Source organism: Epinephelus fuscoguttatus, linkage group LG10, assembly GCF_011397635.1.
Source record: "Epinephelus fuscoguttatus linkage group LG10, E.fuscoguttatus.final_Chr_v1".
In the NCBI taxonomy this organism is placed as follows: Eukaryota; Metazoa; Chordata; class Actinopteri; order Perciformes; family Serranidae; genus Epinephelus; species Epinephelus fuscoguttatus.
Genome location: NC_064761.1, coordinates 31957976 through 31980046, shown reverse-complemented (window position 1 = coordinate 31980046; position 22071 = coordinate 31957976). Strand labels below are relative to the sequence as shown.

The window sequence follows — 22071 nt, the reverse complement described above, 5'->3', positions numbered from 1 at the left end:
GGACAGTGTGCACCAGTGTCTCCATTTGACCACAGAGCTTGCAGTGAGGGTCCTCTCTAAGCCCTAATGTGTGCCGATATCATAGCGAAGGAAGGGTGCCGCATGCAGGTCTCAAGAAGAAGTAATACAGAAGGGCTCCAGTCTCCACAATTCTGTTGATGTGATCTTGCGCTTGGGTTGATCATATTTCGTCCAGGTACCCTGCGACCCTTCAACATCAGCTTCTCTTCATCAGGGTTTAATACTTCTTTCTGGACCATGTTTCACCCCTTCTTCACATTTGCATTTTCCCACTGCTGGAAGAACTACTTTAATGGAAGACAAGAAGATTTGTTTGCTTCTCCTGAGGTTGATCCTGAAGGTTCTCGGAGCACCTGCATTCATCAATGTTGTAAATAAGATTTGATGTATTTGTCTCTGTGGATCCTGTCATCAATAGCAGCCGTCTGGCTGAATACATACAGACTACTTTCAAAATAAAACGATGGCACACGTTTTTAAGAACTGATTTTAATTAATTCCACACGTCAATAACAGCTGTTAGAATACGATCATTTGAAATTTTACAGTTTTATCCTCAACAGGCATCAAATGTGTCCCCAGATCTGAGCATTTGGTACAGGACATATCAACCTCCACCTTAGCCAGTCCTCCCAGTCCTCTGTGGCATCAGCTTCAAGTGCTGCTGCTGCTGCCCTGAACAGCTTCTTATTGTCTCGTTTGCCTATAGGAACAACTGGAGGCGATTCAAGGCTTAATAAAATATTATTTAAATTTTATTGTCTTTTAATATGAACATATAAAAAACACAACAAACAAAACATTTACATCATGGATTGTAAGCCTCTGCCCATGCTACCTTATGCATTATTATAAGAAGAGATGCCACTACAAAAAGACCAGACCCTCAGCTCTCTCCAGCTCCCAAACAACCTGCAAACGTTATCTGGCTCAGCTCCACAGACGCAACCTGCACCACCTCTCATCTTTAACCATAAGGCAAAGAAAAGCTCAAAGAGATCCGTTCAAATAATGACCGTCTATACCTATCAACAAATGAACATTGTCATTTTTTATATGTATAGCAGTTACTTACAAATACAAATTGCCTAGTCAAAGACAGGTATTAGAGTTCTTTACATTATTTTGCTTCAAAGCGCCTTATACAGAATATCCTTTTCAGGGACAGACTCTGATGTATTACAGGCAAAGTGCCATCGATCAATTTTGCGTGGATTATCAAACATTTTTCAACAGTATATATTGATTATGTAAACTATGTCAAAGTGTCAAAAGAAGGAGGAAAATGGAAGACCAGATTTTACTCAACCTATTTATCCAATCATCAACCTTATCGGATGATGCACTTGCAACAACGAGGCCCCAGATCAATGTGTAAATGTCATTTATCGGTGCTTACCAGCAAGGTAAAAAAACAAAAAACAAACCCAGATCCTGTGCTGATCAAACCGTGAACAAATGGATGATGAGAGAGGGAAACATACAATGCAGAGCTCATCTGTGTCACTGCTCACCCCCTTGTGTGTCTCACAGTGGAGCAGACGCTTTTCTAGTTTCACATTTTCTAATTCCCAGGCATGAGATGGTCAGGGATCCTTACGTAATACTCACTACATGATGGCTTTATACAAATAAGCCTTAAACTGGGGATGAAGTATTGGCATGAAAGTGCAAACAGCTCTAGCAACACGGCAACATCGTTTCTCATCTTCAAGCAAACACTGATGACCTTCCTTCAGACACAAGCCTGCACATGCAGCCCGAGTATCCTTCTCTGAGGAGCAGCCATCGCATACTCACAATACTAGTGCAGGTGCGGAGGAATATTAGTTGTAAGCCTACAGCATGTAGCAATTAAAAGTCCAATTCTATTCCAGCAAATAGATGTGACCTTATCTACATTGAAAGGAGGCCGAGGGGATTGTTGGTTGAAGCAGCTCCACTTGTTCCAGACAAGACCGTTTGTAATCTAATCAATGACTTTAAGCGTGGTGGGCTTGCACTTATTGACACTTCATTAAGTTTCGTTGTGTCAGACATGTTGAACCCACCGTGGCAAAGTACCCTGAATGGCGCTTTGACCCAGGTCGGATTCATTCAGAGGAAAAGAAAAGCAGCGTTCATCAACAGCACAGCCGTGAGCCAATTATAACGCAAACCGCAGCAGCAGAGGGGTCCTGCTTTCTACAACCAATAGCTCCCGTCTGTACAGAACAATCGCTAAATATTATGTAGATTCATTACAAACTGTTAAGAAAATGTGAAGCAATTAAATAAATATGATACTTTCATAGGAGGACATCAACATGTTGAAAAATGTCCATAACTGTACTTAACCACAGATTTTATTCTGCCTCTACACCCATTTCTCCAACCAGAAAAACATCTAAATCCTCAATGAAATAAACACCTTCCCTCAGACTGGGGTTTCACCTGCTGGCCAGCTCAGCTAGCCTTAAAACAATGGGCTCCAATTTTCACCACTCAACAAAAAAAAAAAGGCACCAAAATCTCACAACCACTTCCTGTCAGTGAATCCTTAAAAGAAATCCGCTTTGACACGGCTGCCGCACAGTAATTCTGATGAGTTACGTCAATATGCGATGCTGATATAATCACTCCTGATGAATCGTTTTACAGCGCAGTAACTGCAGTTGTTTTACGGAGTGGCACAGCTACACCCACAACTTTTTACATCACTGACACCTACAGTCATCTTGGTGAACTGCAAACTATCTCGCCCTTCGACAAAGATTTTGTTGCTGCAGAGGGAACAGAGCTGCATGGAACGATGGAATTAAAAAAAAAATAAAACAAAGAAAAATGTAGGACAACAAAATCTCCAGTGTAAAATTGGCTTCAGAAAAACTCGTCAATTCTTCTGTCCTCCACCTCTTTCTAAGCTACTCTCTGGTCAGTCTGCTAAGTTTATATGACTGAGGTAGGTTCTCTTTAGCTAAGGACAAAATAAAAATGGAAAGCATCACACATTGAGGCCAGTATTGTGTTCTGCCCTTTTATAATTAAAAAGGATAAATTCCTGAAAAAACCCTTTCAAGCTTTGAATTCATTCTCTTAACAAAGAAATAAACACAATGGGAGGTTTCAAATTTGCATCACACTCCAGATATCTCTGCCTTGTCCTCCCCGCAAAATTTCCATGCTCTTCTTTTCCGTTAGTTGTTTTTGACCTGTCACCAAAAACTACCGAGGAGCCTCCATTTTCAACTTGCCTGTTCATCACGGATGTGACAAAAATCAGAGACGCACACATCGAACGCCCATGGCTAAAAGAGCCTGTAGTTCCAAGTCAAATACAAAGAGAGATGAGGTGGTAGAGAGGAAATAGTCTGGAGAGAGAGGAGGAAGGGGGGGGTCGTGGTGGTGGAGGTGGTGGTGGTGGGGTGCACGATCCATTCAGTCTTGTAAGTAGAGGCAGGACGGTACGGATATTCACTGCAAGGTGATGGCCAAAAAGAGTTGAGAGTTGCTTCCAGTGGTGTACAGTACAAAGAGGAATCCTAATCACTCTAGATTGAAGATTCATTAACAGTGCATGTTTGAGTGTGTGTTTGTTTTGACTGGATATAAACCAGAGCTGCTAAAAGGCTTTGACGTTTGGGCGTAAGGGATGGGGGGGGGTTGCATCTAGTGGATTACTGTGTTCCTGTCCTCAAGTTTTTAGCCCCCTGCCTCTCTGTCTCTGTGTGTGTGTCAGTCTATGAGGGGACAGAGCTGCGGGGTCAGTAGGCAGTGACCAGGTCCTTGTCGTAGTTGTATCGGCCCCTCTTTGGGGCGGGACTGTCAGCGCTGTCCTCAGTGTCCTCACTGTCTCCTCCTGCCCCGCCCCCTTCCTCCTCAGAGGAGGAGTCAAGAGTCAGATCTACCACCGCACCTCCTCCTGGCGCCACAGCAGCTCCTCCTGTGACTCCCGCCATCCCCACGGAACTGCTTCCAGAATGGATGGCTGGTGAGTGACCGTTTGCCTCAGGAATGCCTGCGGACATAAAGCACATTTTAAAATTGGTTACAAAAAGATTTACACTGGCAAACTAATAAACAACAGGGGCAAGTTGCACCAACTGGTCTTAAGCCTGGTCTTCAGCTAAGTCGGTCGTAACTTGGCGTTCTAAGTCCGACCTAATAGTTAGGCCGGTTGCACCAACAGGGCTTAAGACTCTTCTCACTAAGACCGGGCGTAAATCTCACACCTAGTCAGGAGCAGGTGTAAGGTCATAATCATGCTGCGCTCATACGCTCTAGAGCGCAGAGAGTGCAACTTTATTATGGCACGTCTCATCCACTGTCTGTATACGAGTGGGCATTTAGACGAGAGAGGGTACTTAGGGACAGAAGCAATTGGACATAGCCTATATAATGACAAGAAGCTGATTGAGAGGTTTCAATTCGGTAGGAGAGATCTGCTTGAACTTACTGAGGAGCTGTCACCGGATTTACAGTTTGTGTTGGGCTGCAACGCAGCACCACCACCTGCCTTCCCACCAGGCAGGGGAATCCTCCCCAAATACGTCAACAATGATGTCACTGTAAATTGAGGTTTTCGGGGAGGACCCCCGCCAGTTGGATGATTTTTTTTTTTGGAGGAGATATATTTTTTTTTGCCTTGCTGAGAAGATCTTTCCACTTCTTCCTCATGTCAGCCTCTGTATGAAGGCAGCCAGAGTCTGAACACGTATTGATGTGCCCCGTTATCTCTGCCCATACCGACTGTTTTTTCTTATTTGTGATACGTCTCTGTGCTGGCTGTACAGCTTGATTAATTTTCTAATTTCAGTGTCGGTAAAGTTTTTCATTGATCCTTTATGTTTTCTTCAAATCTTAAACTGTAAATAAACGGTCAACACAGATGAGAGGAGCTGTCAACTGTCAATTGTCATCTGTCAAACACACAGGGTGATTCAGCAGTGCATCATTTAACATCACCGCGCTCCTTTAGTCAGGCCGCGAGGGGCATTGCGGGGGCATTCACATGGACGCGCACAGCTAAAACCAGTGTAGCTAAGACCAGGCGTAAGCCCTGTTGGTGCAACCGGCGTAAGTCCACTCCTTAAGACTGGTCTTAACAAAGACCGTCGTAGGAGTTACGACCAGGCGTAGTAAAGACCAGTTGGTGCAACCGGCCCCAGGGGTGGGGGAAGTATACATTTCTTTATGATGTAAATTATTAAAACTGCAAATACAAATTAAACTTATCAGAACAAGAAAAGCAGTTGCTGTTTTAGCCCACTAGATAAATTAGGTAATAAAAAAGATTGAAGTGAGACGAACAGACTGAAAACATCATGTTTTTAGATAAATCAAATGTTGACAATTATGTTTATGTCCTTTGGGGACATTATTTGCAGCTGAAAGAGGTATTAAATCATGAGATGTTATTGCAATAGTCAGCATCTCTCAAAACCAGGACTGTCAAACATCATGCTTAATTGCTGAATTTCAACATTTCATTGTGATTAAAGGCGCTGTATGTAAGAATGTGGCCAAAACGGTTACTGCACTAAAATTCAAAATACTGCCGCGAGTTGTGTCCGCTCCCCCTCCCCTACAGATTCGAGGTTGCAGGACAGCGGCATGCTAGAGACTGATTTGTTTGCCCACGGGCGGCTGCCGTGGCAGGGCCTCGTCGCCGCGTCCTCAATCTTCAGTTTTCCAGCGGACTGTTCGAGGAAGTCCAGCTTCTCTGCTGCTAACGCTGCTGCCGGGATACAGCTGAGGAGGAGCCGGCTGTTAATGCTATGCACCGGGACACTGCTAATGCTGCTTGCCGTGCTGCTGTAGCTCAGTCGTAACTGTAACTGATGCTGAGACTCTACTGACTGCGTGACTGGTAGACGGCGCTAGGTGGCGCAACAGGGCAAAACACAAATTCAAAACATAAACATGATTAGCAGACTGTAAAAATGTTTTTTAAATGCGAATATTCTGGCTATACTATTGTTTTCTGTGAGATCAGTATGTTATATGAACATTATTCTTTAGTCTCTGTGACATATTAGGAGGATTTTATGAGTATTTGCTTTAGATTTCTTACATATAGCTAAAAATCACATTTTTCAAAACTTTATAATTTTGCATTTCTAAACAGTTTTGAAGTCAATTGCAACTGTTACCAGAGCGTCTTGATCGGGAATCAAATTAATGTAAGGTTTGATGCTTTTTAAATAAAGAGTGGTGCCAGTCAGTCTGACAAATGATAAAACAATAGAAAGAAAGTAGCTCTGTGAAACCAGAGGCCACAAAACAATACAACTCACACAATCATTTTATATATCAGCAAAAAACAGTGTTGCACAAACAGAAAATACCTCAGTTGAGTTCATAAGGTGTATTCAATCAGCAAACAAAGCAATCTAGGTGAGTGTGTGTGAAAAATTGTCCCACATCTCAAAAGTTCAGTCCACTGAATCTGTTTTTTGTTTTCCCGACAACCCTTCACAGTTCAGTCCCTGCACAGTTTTTAACCACCAAAAGAAAATACAACTTACAAGTCTGCTCCTGGTTTTACAGCAGATTCCCACAAAATAAATATATAAAACATGAAATGATTTACAATATATATACCTGGTAATCACAGTGCTGCCGACCAGTTGGGTTTGCACCGTTGGAATTAACTCTTAAAAAAAATGCAACTCCTGGAGAAACTTCAGCGGTGAAAACATACTCACAACAGTTTGGTTGAGCGGACTAAACACAGACCTACATCGTGCTCTGATACTAAAGGTAAAGCTGGCGAACTCCTCTTTACTTACCAATAGCAGCGGCAGCTCTAAGAAACATTAGTTTTTTCTCTGCAGGTGTTTATTACTTGTGATTTGTCAACTGAACCCTGTGGGAGATTTTTAAAGTGAAATGAACCATTGACGAATCTCAGTGGTGTCTTATTTTCAATCTCTGCAGCATCAGCCACTGCGGCGGTTTGACTAGGGAACGTGGAAGGGACAAAAATGGCAGCACGTGATAAATGCGATTATAATAATGCCTTATGATTAGACCTTAATTGCATTGTGATTAACGTGTTAACGCTGACAGCCCTACTCCAAACATTTAAAGTCACAATAATATTGTATCGTGATAAAATCGTACTGTGGGGCCTGACAGGGTTTAACACTTACATATATCAACAACAGGATACTCTGGTGTGTTGCTGCGCTCTCTTTCCCTGTCCCTCTCCTTGTCATCTCTGATGGGTCGCCAGGAGCCGTCAGTTAAGTACTCAATCTCCTCGATGTCCTCACTCGTCTCCTTCAGAATCTCAGATAGCAGCCTGAAATACACACTGCAGGTTAGAGGTGCCTCACAAAACAGATGTCACACCAGGCAAAGGAAGAGAATACTCCGTTTAAACTTCACTGCAGGAGCCTAGCACAGGGTTCATGCGCATTTTCATGGACGAAATCTCAAACTTTTCCTGACATATCAAGGACTCTTAACAAAATTTCCATGACCATTCAGGAGGCATTACACAAACATTGATTCATCTCAAAAATGCAACACAATTTAGAAGTAGTAGTGTGGTATAGCATAGGTATGGAAACTTTTGGATTCATGACCCCACATTTTAACACACAGAGCGAGAGACAGTGCAGGGAGAAAAGCACAGGAGAGTAAATTAAATATCACACATCAGCGCATATTAGAGCTACTTTACATCAACAGCTCGATGTTAAGTTACGTTACATGGAGGGTTATCCAAGCACAATTACTGCAACACTTATGCTCATGACACACAACAAAATTCCATGTCTTTTCCAGGTTTTCCATGAGCGCGTGAACCCTGCTTGCAAAGGTATGCAAGGCTCCAAATTCTTTTCTGGAGTCTGTAGATCATATCTGTCTTTTGCCGCCTTGATGACCATATCTCTATAGTCTTGACCATTTTCATTAAATGGCAATATTTCATTCAAGTTACACTCAATGATGAAAATCAACAAAATAAGCTTGGACTTTTAGCTGTTTATCAACTTAAAATTGTACTCATTCTGTTTATTTCTCAGCCTCAAATAAACACTATAAAACCTGACAACATTCGGTAATTAGGCTGCTGAAATCGAAACCTACGAAGATGAGTTTAAGAAGGGACTTTCATAGAAGCTTTAATTTAAGGAATGCAAATACACCTCAAAGCCAAATTGTAACACAATGCTTTCAGTCTTTGTCAGAGTCAGGGAGTGTCCTTGAGAGCTGCTCAGAATTTGCAGGAGACTACACGCCCAAATGTTTAAGGATGAAAGTGCTTTGAATATCTTTTAATAGCACTGACTGCAGGTTAATTTGTTGTTTTTGCTGCTATTCTGTTGGTGATAAAATACCAAAAATAAAAGAATAAATGTGTGTGTATGTGATTATAGATATACATTTGGCACCTACAGACTTATACATATGATGACGATTCAAATGGCTGTAGCTGTCGAGAGAGTAACTGATGGTAGTGAGGAAAATAAAAAGGAAAAGACAGACGTGTTGAGCCCTCTTGAGCCCGATGATTACACGGTTCTTTAAACTATAGCCTTGTTACATCAAGTAGATCAAAGCGTCAACAAACAAGCCAATTTACCGGATCAAAAGTTTTGGAATATGAGCTGACAGCAGGTGTAGAGATCAAATCACAACTGATCACCGACCTCTCATGCCATGTAAAACATTCAGAGCTTTTAAAATGAAAATACAGTAGGTTGGTGCATGGTTCAACTTGCATCCAGGGTCCTGAAAAGGCCCAAACATCTGTGCAGCTGAATAATTTCCCCCAAGCTGGCACCGACACACAGACTGCTAGAATTACACAAACATATAAATTTTCTGAATTAATTGAGAAGAAGACGGTGCTGCTGTGGTGGGACAAGTCAAAGCACGCTTCTGTCTCCTTACCCATCGATAGTGAGCAGCTCAAACGGAGCGGGCTTGTCGCAGACGGGGCAAGTCCATGTGGGCTTCTTCTCGTTCATCTGCAGGAAGAAGACTGCGTCGAAACACTGAAGATGGGCACAAGTTAGAACTCGACATGGCACTCCAAGCCGCATCTTCACCAACTGTGGGAGAGGGAGAGGGAGGGAAGGAGCATGTTAAAGTCAAGCTTCACAGCAGGACAAAAATTATGAAACTGGCCTCTGCCACTGTAGAATAACTGAAACATTTAACTTTAACCACTTGGCTCTATTTGGCAGCCTGAAAAGTGGCATCAAAGGTAGTTGGAAAAACGCAGTGTGGAACGAAACAGGGTTGCAGTGGACAATCGAACTCAAGGATGGAATATTTAATTCATACAAATGTTGATCCTCTGTGGCAACACTTCTACATAGTTTTGCTTTATGTCCAAAGATTCAATCTGTTTGGATTGATATCTGAAGCATAATGTCTGAGGTCATGAACACTATGATCAAGCCACAGCCTCTGCTCATTATTCTTGGAATATCTGAGACCTTCAGAAAGCTAAACACGACACAGCAACGTTTTCTCTCTGACTGCCTCATAATGGCGAAGAAATTAATTCTCATTCTATGGAAAAGTACAACTGTCCCTTCCTCTGAGATGTGGCTAGAGGATTTAACCAGCACACTCCATTTGGAAAGGATAAGATGTGCCCTGAAAGGCTTTTATTTAATAAAACCTGGAAACCCCTCATATCATATCTAGCAACTGCAAATCTAGCACAACACTGTACTATAACTGAAATGACTGAAGAGTAATGGGTCTCTGTGGGAGGAGTACACGATTGTAAAGTTCAGAAAAGTGAGCCTTAAATGTAGATGTTGATTATATGTGGAATCTATCTGCTCAATAAAAGATATTTAGAAAAAAAAAACTCAGATAGAAATCAAACCCTTTTCATTCAACTGCAGGGCTCAGAGTTTAGCACAATATGGAGTTAGAGTGGAGTCTACTGCTGACCAGCTCCACGCAACTCCCTCGCCGTTAGATCAGGAGGACGAGGGAGAGATGAATGAATCAGACTTCTGCTACATTGATTCGGAAATGACAAAGGTTTAACCACTGATATCCGAACCCACATCTCTGTCTACTTCTCTCCAAATTGCTCTTTTAGCTACTACAACCCACAAACAGTGAAGAGCAGCTTTATACGACTGGTGTGGCTGGCTGGTCCACCAAAACTCATTTGATCGAACTTTTGCAAACGCCCCTGAGTGCAGGATGAGTCATCAAACATATGAAACCATTTTATGGTTTTAAAGCAAGAGGAAAAATCTGGGATTCTGATGTAAAAATACTCTCATACTGACTTTTTAAAAATATATTTGGCACACAACAAGAGATAAATCATCAGTTGATGCTGGATTAAAACCAGGAACACACATTTTTATGTGTGACATGTTAGATATCATCATGAAGGTGTACTCACTGGACAGATGAGAGAAACCCGGAGGCCTGTGGTGGCAATTTCACTCTCTGGGTCAAAGCGTAGTTTGTCTTGGACTATAAAAAAGTGGACAAGACGGGACAAGATATCAGGTATTGTTGTAATAGTTTCTCACGGTGAAATTAAACACGAAATATAGTCCCTAGTATTGTTTCCATTTTAAAAGTCACATTTGCAAATCAAATTTAGGCAGAGTATAAAAAGTAACACTTACTGCGTTCACGACAGCGTTCTGCACTCTCAACAGAGCAGAGCTTGAGTTGGCTGAAGAGGTCCGCTGCGGTGAAAACCCTCACTAAATACACTGCCACAGAGTAACGCTGAAAACACAGATTCACAGGATTTGAGCACTTACTTCAAAAATCTAAAATAGAGCACACACAAAGTAAACCTACAAAAGCATAAAGTTAACACACAAGATTTATCAAGGTTTAAGAAATCTATGTGGATTCACTGTTCTTCTTATGTTAGAAGAAGAATTAAAGGCAAATCTACCCTCTGGAACTCCCCTGATTATATAACTGTATTTAATCTGAGATATCTTCTTACATTATATGGGCCAATTACAAAAAGTCACACATCTTAGGAAAAACCTAACACAGCAAATTCTTTCCATTAATGAATGTTTACTATCTCTTGGATCTCTGGTATAGCTCCCCAAACACTAGGAGTACATTAGACAAATGTTTTAAGCTTCAGTACAAATATTCCTCTATGCTTAACAAAACCTTAGAATTTGATGGACTGAAATCCCCACACCCTCCACTTGCAGGCCAACCGCAAGGTTACAGACTCGCATTGATTAAGTGGGAGCAATCAATTCTGTATCCCCATGTTCCACTTCAAACAAACCAAAAAACGGTTGGTATGCCTCTAAAATCAGCAACATTTCTCATGTGCAACACATTTATAAACTGCTGTTGGTTTAAAGCTGCAGTATTTTGATCATGTTGTAGATAAAAGGAGGCTGTCGAAATACTGTTCAAGCCTTCATGCCAGAACATGACTGAAATGACACCAGCGTTTCCATCAGTCCACCAGGCCAGGAAGATTTCAACGTCTCAGACAAATAGTGAGTCTGTTTATTGAACAGACTCACATACACAATAATGCAATTGTAAAAATAAATTTTACACTGGCTAGCCCACATTCATAAACACAAAGAATTTCCTTCAGCTTCCTGTGACCTAAGGGAATGTGACATGAGCAACCGTCAGAAACAAAATCAGTGTGATGCATCATTTTCTATTGTAATGTCCCAACTGGCTGGCAGTGATGCATCACTGTGCAGCACGCTGTTTTGAGCTGAACTTTTGTCAGATGTCTTCTCTCTATTCATTCCTCTCACTTGCTTCAAAAGCTCTGCAATGAACAAGGTACGGCTGATTTGTGAAGTTGAACTGATGTGTTATCTATACTAGTGGTTCCCAACTGGTGGGTCGCTGTCCAAAAGTGGACTGCGGGTCCATTGTGAATGGTCCGCAGTAGGGCTGCATGGTATATGCGGTAGACGGTAGAAATGATATAAATTTGGCCCACGGTAGAGATTTGCGCTCTACCGTCCTATTGTCGATGACGTCATCGCACCTGCCTCAGTGTGAAAATGGCTGCGAACACAGAGACAGCGGAGCAAGAGGAGCTGGTTCACGTCCGTGATTTAGCGTAACACGTGCAACATGTGTTGCTGGAGAACTTGTGAGTGAGTGAGTTAATGTCTTATGAACAGCCCCGGACTTCTCAGACTCTTTTAGGGACTTACCGCTCAGAGGGAACTCATTCAGTGTCTCCTCTGGCAGCAGCACAGCGTCTCTCCCTCTCCTCTCTCACCGTGCGCACACGGGAGTTGGTTTTCGGCAAGAGAGTTTGTCATAAACCTTTGGTAATGTAAACCTATGTGACGCTAGGGGCTCCACAAAAAACTCCATATGTGAATGTGTGATAGTTGTGGTATCATAACAGCCTGTCACAGGTTACAGCGTGATGATTAGAGGAGAAATGGCAGAGCATAAAGGTCCAGGTGGAAAAAACACAACTAAAAGCTAAAATAAGGAAATTACCTTTTGATATAGATCCCAGGGGACATTTTGCACCATAGAGTAGGGGGTTTTAATTTTGAGTTTTGAGATCTGCATTCTGCACAATAAATGCTCTAAAAAACACATTATATCTTTGCTTTTGTTGTTGTTGTTTTTTTTTTTTATCAATTTAGCTTTGTTAAGAGACTACAAAACCCATTCAGAAACACTTCTATTATAACTTTTACACTTGAATTTATACCGTGATATATACCGTTACCGTGAAGGGATTCGATTTATACCGTGATATAAATTTTAGGTCATACCGCCCAGCCCTAGTCCGCAGGTGACTTGGGAATGTGTCGAGTTTGTAACAAAACACACTTTATTTTTTAAGTACAGCGAATTTATGGCACAGAGCTTTTAGGCCATGTTTACACAAAAACGATCCACTGAAAACGGAATCGTTTCTCATTTTCATTTCGAAAAAAGTTCTGCATTCAGGCGACAACGTTTTGATAACAATCGCCGTGCACACAGATCCGTGAAAATGACTCAACAACGCTGCAGCATACATGCCAGGCCAGTAGCTGGCGGTGTAACTTTGTAATGAAACAACACGCTCCTGCACACATGTGCTACCTTCTACAGAACAGTGATGTATAAACAAACAAAATGGCAACCGCACAAACGTTTGTCTGGATGGACGACAAGCTGGAGTTGCTACAATAAATCTACACTTTGCTGGAGAAGTGTTGCTAAATTCAACAGGGTGAGCAGCACAAACAAAGCTCGGGAGCCTGCCGTTGTTGTGATGATCGACTTTCCCCGCATGCGTAGTGACTGGAACCGTAATGCGCATGTGTGAAAAGTCTCCGTTTTCAGAGGAAATGCATATTGCAAGTTTACATGACAACGGAGGCGGTGATGTATCCAAAAAATGCACCCTGGAACCCGTTTTCAAAAAGTTGCATTGTCAGGCACCCAAAACGCAGCTGTAGTGTAAACAATCAGCCAAAACGCGACCAAAGTTGATCGTTTTCGGTTGAAATTGTTGTCGTATAAACAGGACCTTATTCTGAAGGGCTGTTTCCTGCTGTAGAATGAGTAAATAAGGGACAGCTACTTAACAGAGACAGCAAACTAGCTCGATGACAAACCCAGGTATGACGCTGAGTATATTAAAATGTGAGGACCTTTGACTGATGACTGAAGAGACACCATCGATCCCGGTAAAAAAAATAATACAAAAAAGCTAAATTAAAGTTTTGATGCAGGCTATATAACACAGAGCTACCCTGCTGTCTGACCACTTTGACCAACTACTGTGTTTCAGGCATTTCCAAAACTCTTGCATAAATAACAGTATCAATGTACAAGGGGAATGACATACAAACCCCCCTTTTCTTACCGTTTGTTTTTGAGCTTTGATGATGCACATCTCTGACTGATTTACACAAGAGCTCTACAGAAGATGGTACTAACAGAACTAACAGAGCATTTATCAGCTTTCCAGCTGCTTATCTGGATCAAGACCACAGTTAAAGTCGTTCAGCTCTTAGCCCTCAGGAGACTTCTTTTGAGTTACAGCACGCTCAACTGCACGGGGCTCATGAAACACAAGAAGCAAGATCTGCGTGTCCCATCTTGTAACACCACGACCCTGAGCTACAACAAAATATGATCTTCAGCATCAGACTCTGACCTTGCCAAAGTTCCCCCAGGTGACGGTGACTCTGTTGGTGACATTGGAGAGATGCAACCAGGGAGTGATGTTTACAGGACGACAAGGACGACGGGGCTCGACACCAGGCTTATTAGAGGGGTAATAGCCCTGTAAACACACAGACACACACAAATACCACAGAATTACGTCAGTTATCCAATATATTATCGTAATCAAATTCAGTGATTACGATTATTCTAATTAGTTGATGGGCTCTTGATTGTGTTGTTAGTTTTTGAACTGGGGGGCACAAAATTAGAAAAGTGAACAGACAACACACTGGTTGCTTGTAAAGAGTTAAATTGGAAGTAGGAGCTCACATCTCCTGAGCACTGAGCTCAGAGCAAGTTGCACATGGACGTTAGATGACAATCACTCCTACGGTGTTTATGTATCCTCCTCTGTGTATCTAATTAATTACTTTTGTGTATCTAAAACATACCAACCGAGACCACTCCAATATGTAAGGGATATTTCACCCACAAACAATCATTTATATATCATCCCGTGTTTCGCTGAGCTCGTGAAGAAAACTCTCGCATGCCTCCACGGTAAACGAAAACCCCAAAATGGAACTTTCATATACGAGTAGCGTGCATTTGAACTCTTGTCATGCATTTCTAAGCTGAGTTCAAACAAACACGCTTGCTGCACGATATTCATATGCAGAGTGTTTAAAATAGTAAGGTTTTAAACGAGAAAGCATATGTTTGGTAAGCACAGAGAATATCACTGGATGAACACTTTGATTATACTGCACGAGTTGTGTGAGAGTTCATAAACCAATGTTTTAATATGGTTTTGCTGTCGTTAAATGCGGACTCTATTTACTTCAATCCAAGAAGAGTTTTCTCAGTTCTTTGGTTCACCATGGAGGCATGCGAGAAAAACCTTTTTTCAAGATCTCAATGTAACACGACGTGAGTAACTGATATACAAATGATCGTTTTATGGGTGATGGTGTCCTTCAATACCTGATCAAATGCCACTGTTGCTGCATAGCTGATTTTATGTGTCATGCGTGTCTGCACCGACTCAGGAAAGTTTCATTTTACCTCAGTACATGTTAAAAGTATGGGAGTGCCTTTGGTTCTATTCAGCACAGTTATCCAGCTGATCATAAGAAACCATTTTGTCCAATAGTTAATAAATTGATTGATATATTTGTCATATCGTCAAAAATATTTTTATCGCAAAAATTCCCTGCAATATCGTGCTATTATTTAGGGCCATTTCGCCCACCACTAGGGCGATATGGCCCTAAATAATAGCAAGTCCGGGGCTGTTCCTAAAACATACAGGACACCACAGTTTATTCCACACTACTGAAGCTGCTCCTCTTTCTGGAGCCACTGCAGCGTCTGTAATAATTTCGCTTTCCAAGTTGTTATCCGCGTGGGTATGACGTCAATGTGTCAATAAGCCGAAATATTGCGAGTATCATGATATTAATTTTTCATACGATATTAACAATACACCAGATATATTGTGAACAAAATGATACAGCACACCCTTACTGATTGATCAATACAAAGACTCAGAGAAAAAGCCTGTCTCTCTCTATTTTAACTTAATTTACAACATTCAGTCGTACTGGATGCACTTCTTCATCCATCTACTTGCTGCAGCTTTCTCACTGGGATTAAATAACATTTTGTTTTTTTAATCATTGGCCAACTTTTGGTGATTTATCAAGAAAACGTATATAGTATTAAAACCACAATTTATCTGTCATCTGTGTATCAACATTTTCTTGTTGCTGCTACATAGTAATATGGTCAAACTGTGAACTTTCTAAAAACACCTGCCACTGTTACTACATTTGATCTGAAGCTTGAACACAGAACACTTGAGTTTGTTTGTTAACAGCAACCTTTGAAATGCAAAAGCTACTAAATTCACATTTTGTTTCCACATCACTGATTTCTGACTGTCGTCTTTCCGGTTTGATTTCTGACTTGAACACAACAATGCAACAGCAAACACTTGTCTTGGATGTTTTAGCTTCCCACCAGCACATGAACAGTTTGAACAGTGAGACTGCCAGATGGAGAGTTTTCAACTGAAGTCTTGCCAGTGAGCTGATGCCTTCAGGCTGGATATCCAACGCTATCTGTACCTGGATGTTATTTTTCTTACATTATTCAACATCCTCCTGCATTAGGTCGGCTAATCCATCACTACCACATACATACATGGTGACATTAGTTTGGCCGTGACCAGGCAGAGTCTGCCAATGACACCCAAACTTGTGACTGTATTTAAAAACAAATAGCTTACAGGGGTGACAGGAGCAGAAGAACAGCCAAGCTGTAGACATATTTGTACTCTGAAGGTGTGGCGTGTCTCAGAGAAGTCAATCAACTCACCGGCACATGACAGTAGGACTGGTTGACTTTGACAGCAATGTTTGGAGGATACTGGTCCTCCTGGACACCAATGGAGTCTGTGTAACAGATTCTGCAACAGAGAGTGATACAAGACAGAAAGGTTGGTATCATAACATACTGTTAAGTCAATCAGCATGACTAAATCTGTATCTGTATGACTGTACAGATAAATTAATCCGATATTTTAAAAGTAGATTATAAAGTAAAATGTCAAGTGCTCATGCATGGTAAAACATTTATCCATTTTCCCCTTAAGCATCTGTGCGCAAAAAAAAAATCAGGTTGACAGCACAGTCACTGGCAAAACCAGCACATTCCAAGCAAAAGCATTGTGAAATATTTATTTAGCTTCAACAGGAGTTAGTGGGAACTTACCTAAGAACCACTTGGATTGATCTGATTCCGGGACGAAGCTCACTGAGGAAACAAAAGGTCACAAATTACAGGGAGGATTAGTTACAGAGTTTGTAATGATGCAGATCTGGGGGAAATTTTTTTATTTTCTTACCTTGCATTTCTGATCTGGTCTGCCTGGTTCGGTGTTAATTCAAATAAGCATTGACTGTCCTGCAGTTTTTCATTGTTCTGGGCAACTGTAAACACATGGAGAGAAGATCCATCACAAAAAAACCATAACATTTCTACCAAACAAATTTAGATTCAAGAACACAGAAACATCAAACTGTAAACACGCACTTAGCTCTGTTGGTGGCAACAGTGTCTCCAAAGTTTGGTAGAAGGGCAGTGGCACCAGCTTGACCTCTGTGGGGATCGGTTTGGAAATGCCGTTGAGGTAGTCTGCGCCCTGAGAGGTGGCATTGGGGGAGGGGCTGAGGGATGAGTAGGCAACTGGGACGCCCTCTGGACGCCGTGCCGCAAGCCAGCCAGATGTTTTGGGGAAGCGCGACTCGTAGAGCTGCCTGACATTCTTCAGAAGCTCCGGGCTGTATTCGGTCTGCACTAGCCTCAGCGCACGCCCCACCAGGTCCTGTTTCAGCCCACTTTTGCTGCGGCCCATCGAGGCCAGCAGCGTCTGCAGGTCTGAGACCCGGAAACTTTTGACCATGTTCTACAGGGAGGACAAGAGAAAACCATGAGATACAAAGTACAGTGACAGAGAAGTCTGTAAACAGGGAGAGTTTGATGCCATGAACTTAAAAGTCCAGACTCAATTTGAGAGCCAAGTTTGACCCCAAGGCATAATGATACTTGTCTTGAGAATTTAAATGCAAAAACATCTACCACAGTGTGAAGGAATCTGGATTTCTTCTACTTCTGACTTTTTCAAGCATTTCAAGCTGAAGTTTTTCTGAAACTATTCAGTATGATTTTCTATACTATCAGCTGCTGTGAGTAAATATCAGTGTAACCCAAGGTGGAAAATACAATTCAGTATATCAGTGCTAACATTCTGTGAATTGCTCCAGTAATGTGTTGGAGCTGCAATGATTAGTCATAGTAATTGATTAGTCAGTCGACAGAGAGTAAACTGGCAACTACTTTGATAATTGTTTTAGTAATATCATAAGCAAAATAAATAAATAATTCGCTCATTTCAGGTTTCTTAATTTTAAGAATCTGGTGCTTTTCTCTGTCACACATGATAATAAACTTATGAGCTTTGGATATTTTGGACTGTTGGTCAGATAAAACATAGTATTTGAAGATGTCACCATGGGCTCTGGGAAATTACATGGGGCATGTTTCATTGTTTTCTGACATTTTCCTGACAAAACAATTAACTGATTAAACAAGAAAATAATGAGCAGATTACTCAATCATGAAAATTATCATTAATGCATCCCTATAATGTCTCAAGTTCTTAAACATATCTGCCGGAAAAGAAGAGAAAAAAAAAAGTCCAAATGAAGCGAATAATTCAGTCTTGAGAATCCCTGAAACACCACTGCTAAATTTTTTGACACTCTACACATTCATTCACTTATTTAACTTACATGCAGCACTTAACATGACATAACAGCATCTCAAACTATTTGATTCCTGCTAAAATTAGCTTCCTTCCTTAGTCACTTTAATCCCACAGAGGCTTGAACCTGCCTCGTAATTAGCTGGATACAGTAAGAAGACACACTGCTACTTGTTCTGACCCCTCGCATAGTGTCGTCATTTTCATCACCCTGTTCCTCAGCAAATTTTGGTGCCATTAAACAAACCCTGAATGTGCAGCAGCCGCAGTGAACATGCATTTCACTCACACACACACACCGAAACTACACTGATAACAAGGCCAAACTGGTAAAAAAAAAAAAACAAAAAAAAAAAAACCTGCAAAGTAAAGGCATAGCCACCTCAGACTGTGTTGAGTTTAAGGATATACAGTACAGGCCAAAAGTTTGGACACACCTTCTCATTCAATGCGTTTTCTTTATTTTCATGACTATTTACATTGTAGATTCTCACTGAAGGCATCAAAACTATGAATGAACACATGTGGAGTTATGTACTTAACAAAAAAAGGTGAAATAACTGAAAACATGTTTTATATTCTAGTTTCTTCAAAATAGCCACCCTTTGCTCTGATTACTGCTTTGCACACTCTTGGCATTCTCTCCATGAGCTTCAAGAGGTAGTCACCTGAAATGGTTTTCCAACAGTCTTGAAGGAGTTCCCAGAGGTGTTTAGCACTTGTTGGCCCCTTTGCCTTCACTCTGCGGTCCAGCTCACCCCAAACCATCTCAATTGGGTTCAGGTCCGGTGACGGTGGAGGCCAGGTCATCTGCCGCAGCACTCCATCACTCTCCTTCTTGGTCAAATAGCCCTTACACAGCCTGGAGGTGTGTTTGGGGTCATTGTCCTGTTGAAAAATAAATGATTGTCCAACTAAACGCAAACCGGATGGGATGGCATGTCGCTGCAGGATGCTGTGGTAGCCATGCTGGTTCAGTGTGCCTTCAATTTTGAATAAATCCCCAACAGTGTCACCAGCAAGACACCCCCACACCATCACACCTCCTCCTCCATGCTTCACAGTGGGAACCAGGCATGTGGAATCCATCCGTTCACCTTTTCTGCGTCTCACAAAGACACGGCGGTTGGAACCAAAGATCTCAAATTTGGACTCATCAGACCAAAGCACAGATTTCCACTGGTCTAATGTCCATTCCTTGTGTTTCTTGGCCCAAACAAATCTCTTCTGCTTGTTGCCTCTCCTTAGCAGTGGTTTCCTAGCAGCTATTTGACCATGAAGGCCTGATTCGCACAGTCTCCTCTTAACAGTTGTTCTCGAGATGGGTCTGCTGCTAGAACTCTGTGTGGCATTCATCTGGTCTCTGATCTGAGCTGCTGTTAACTTGCGATTTCTGAGGCTGGTGACTCGGATGAACTTATCCTCAGAAGCAGAGGTGACTCTTGGTCTTCCTTTCCTGGGTCGGTCCTCATGTGTGCCAGTTTCGTTGTAGCGCTTGATGGTTTTTGCGACTCCACTTGGGGACACATTTAAAGTTTTTGCAATTTTCTGGACTGACAGACCTTCATTTCTTAAAGTAATGATGGCCACTCGTTTTTCTTTAGTTAGCTGATTGGTTCTTGCCATAATATGAATTTTAACAGTTGTCCAATAGGGCTGTCGGCTGTGTATTAACCTGCCTTCTGCACAACACAACTGATGGTCCCAACCCCATTGATAAAGCAAGAAATTCCACTAATTAACCCTGATGAGGCACACCTGTGAAGTGGAAACCATTTCAGGTGACTACCTCTTGAAGCTCATGGAGAGAATGCCAAGAGTGTGCAAAGCAGTAATCAGAGCAAAGGGTGGCTATTTTGAAGAAACTAGAATATAAAACATGTTTTCAGTTATTTCACCTTTTTTTGTTAAGTACATAACTCCACATGTGTTCATTCATAGTTTTGATGCCTTCAGTGAGAATCTACAATGTAAATAGTCATGAAAATAAAGAAAACGCATTGAATGAGAAGGTGTGTCCAAACTTTTGGCCTGTACTGTATATCAAAGTATTTAAGAGGAATCACACAACTATAAACTGTGTGGTTGACCCTACACTCCGGATGTTTATTTAAAGAGACATGTATAGTCGGTGTTGCGCAATGTTTACATGTAAACCAAAGTCTGTTTACAGTCTCATACACCTTCAATGTAAACTGTGCACTTTAATTACAACATGTTCCAAAACTGAAGGACAATATGTTTATAAATCAATTCCCAAATATGCACTGTTATGCACATCTCATTTACAGCAACTGCTGGTCGTTTACAAGTGCTCGTTTCTGCAGCAGTGACAACTTAGCATTGAGCGGGAAAAACACAATAAAAAGCCAACATGTTAACACTTTCACTGCAGTGAATTTAAGTGCAAGTTAATGAAATGAATGAAAGTCAATCAAACATTGGCACCAAGGTTTAACTCACTCGCCGTTGTGGGTCCACATTTACATTAGCTACACCAAACATGTGTACAATACTGACATAAAAATAAGCGTCAACTATCGCAACACAGCCGCGTAAGGCTAAACAAACGTCAGGATGTTTACATATTGGGTAGCAGCAAAGCAAAGTATGTAAAGTTGCCTGTAGGGGGAAAACACGGAATGTTGTTGTTGCTGGAAAAACCTGAGCCGTGCATCATGCTTTAGCTTTGTCTGACATTGTTAGGTTGAGCATCAGCAGCATGACTGCTTTGTGTCTAAATTAAACCTGCACAACAACACGGCTGTCCGTTGGGCTTCTGATGGACGTGCTTTGAAAAATATGCAGCTATAAAACCAGTAACGGTGCAATTTCTTTAGCCTCGCTTGAACAATATAGCCTGCGCTAACCGTCTGGCTAGCTCCTCCACAGACTGGGCTGTCGGCATTCAATCATGGCAACTGGACATTTTGACAGGTGCACATCTTTTCAAACCAGCCGGCTAACGACAAAGAGACGTCGTTGTGAGGCAAATAACGTTAAATAGCAACGCGCCGGGAAGCGAGCTTGCAGCAAACCCCCGAGTGTTTTCATGGTCACATCATTCATTTTCAGTGTCTCCCCTTTGAGCCAGCGTGATGCTAGCTAAACCAACGCACTTGCCCTGTTAACACAACCAACGGGCTAGCTACGTTAGCAGCACAGGCTAGCTGGTTTCGTCGTGAATGTAATACGCCACATTTGTATGAGTACAGACTTCTAACCGTGTTCACGCAAAGCCCCCGGTTCCCCCACAACCGGGCTGTGTTTCACACCCACACTCCCGCGCCCCTCTCCAGACCAAACCAAAGCTAACTGAGCTCTACTTGCCATCGCTTCCACCAGTTCGGCCGCCATCTTCGTGCAGCAGTACCGCGAGAGTCGACGATGGAGTCTCTCTCGCCAATGAAACGTCGAGCCATCGCTGATAGACGATTAGCATCAGCCAATCACAGCGCTGCTTCACAAGCTGGGCGGGACTAGTGCGATTTAAAGTTGCAGTGCAAGTTTATAAAAACACTAAGAAACAGGTCTGATTTCCAAAACAGGCCTCAATGTCCGTCAATGACACCACGTGTTAAAGCATTTGGATACTCATT

General features: G+C 41.9%; 1 protein-coding gene across 1 annotated transcript; it reads right to left on the bottom strand.

The window, feature by feature from the left end:
• Positions 1-758: 758 nt before the first annotated feature.
• Positions 759-21859, bottom strand: pias4a (protein inhibitor of activated STAT, 4a). Its single transcript, XM_049587235.1, has 11 exons — positions 21803-21859; positions 17242-17614; positions 17054-17138; positions 16921-16962; positions 16525-16615; positions 14135-14263; positions 10629-10734; positions 10397-10470; positions 8908-9068; positions 7155-7306; positions 759-4018 (listed from the first exon to the last, which is right to left on the bottom strand). The coding sequence occupies exons 1-11, from the start codon at positions 21827-21829 to the stop codon at positions 3765-3767; spliced, it is 1494 nt and encodes a 497-aa protein (XP_049443192.1). The 5' UTR covers positions 21830-21859; the 3' UTR covers positions 759-3764.
• Between the last annotated feature and the right edge of the window lie 212 nt (positions 21860-22071).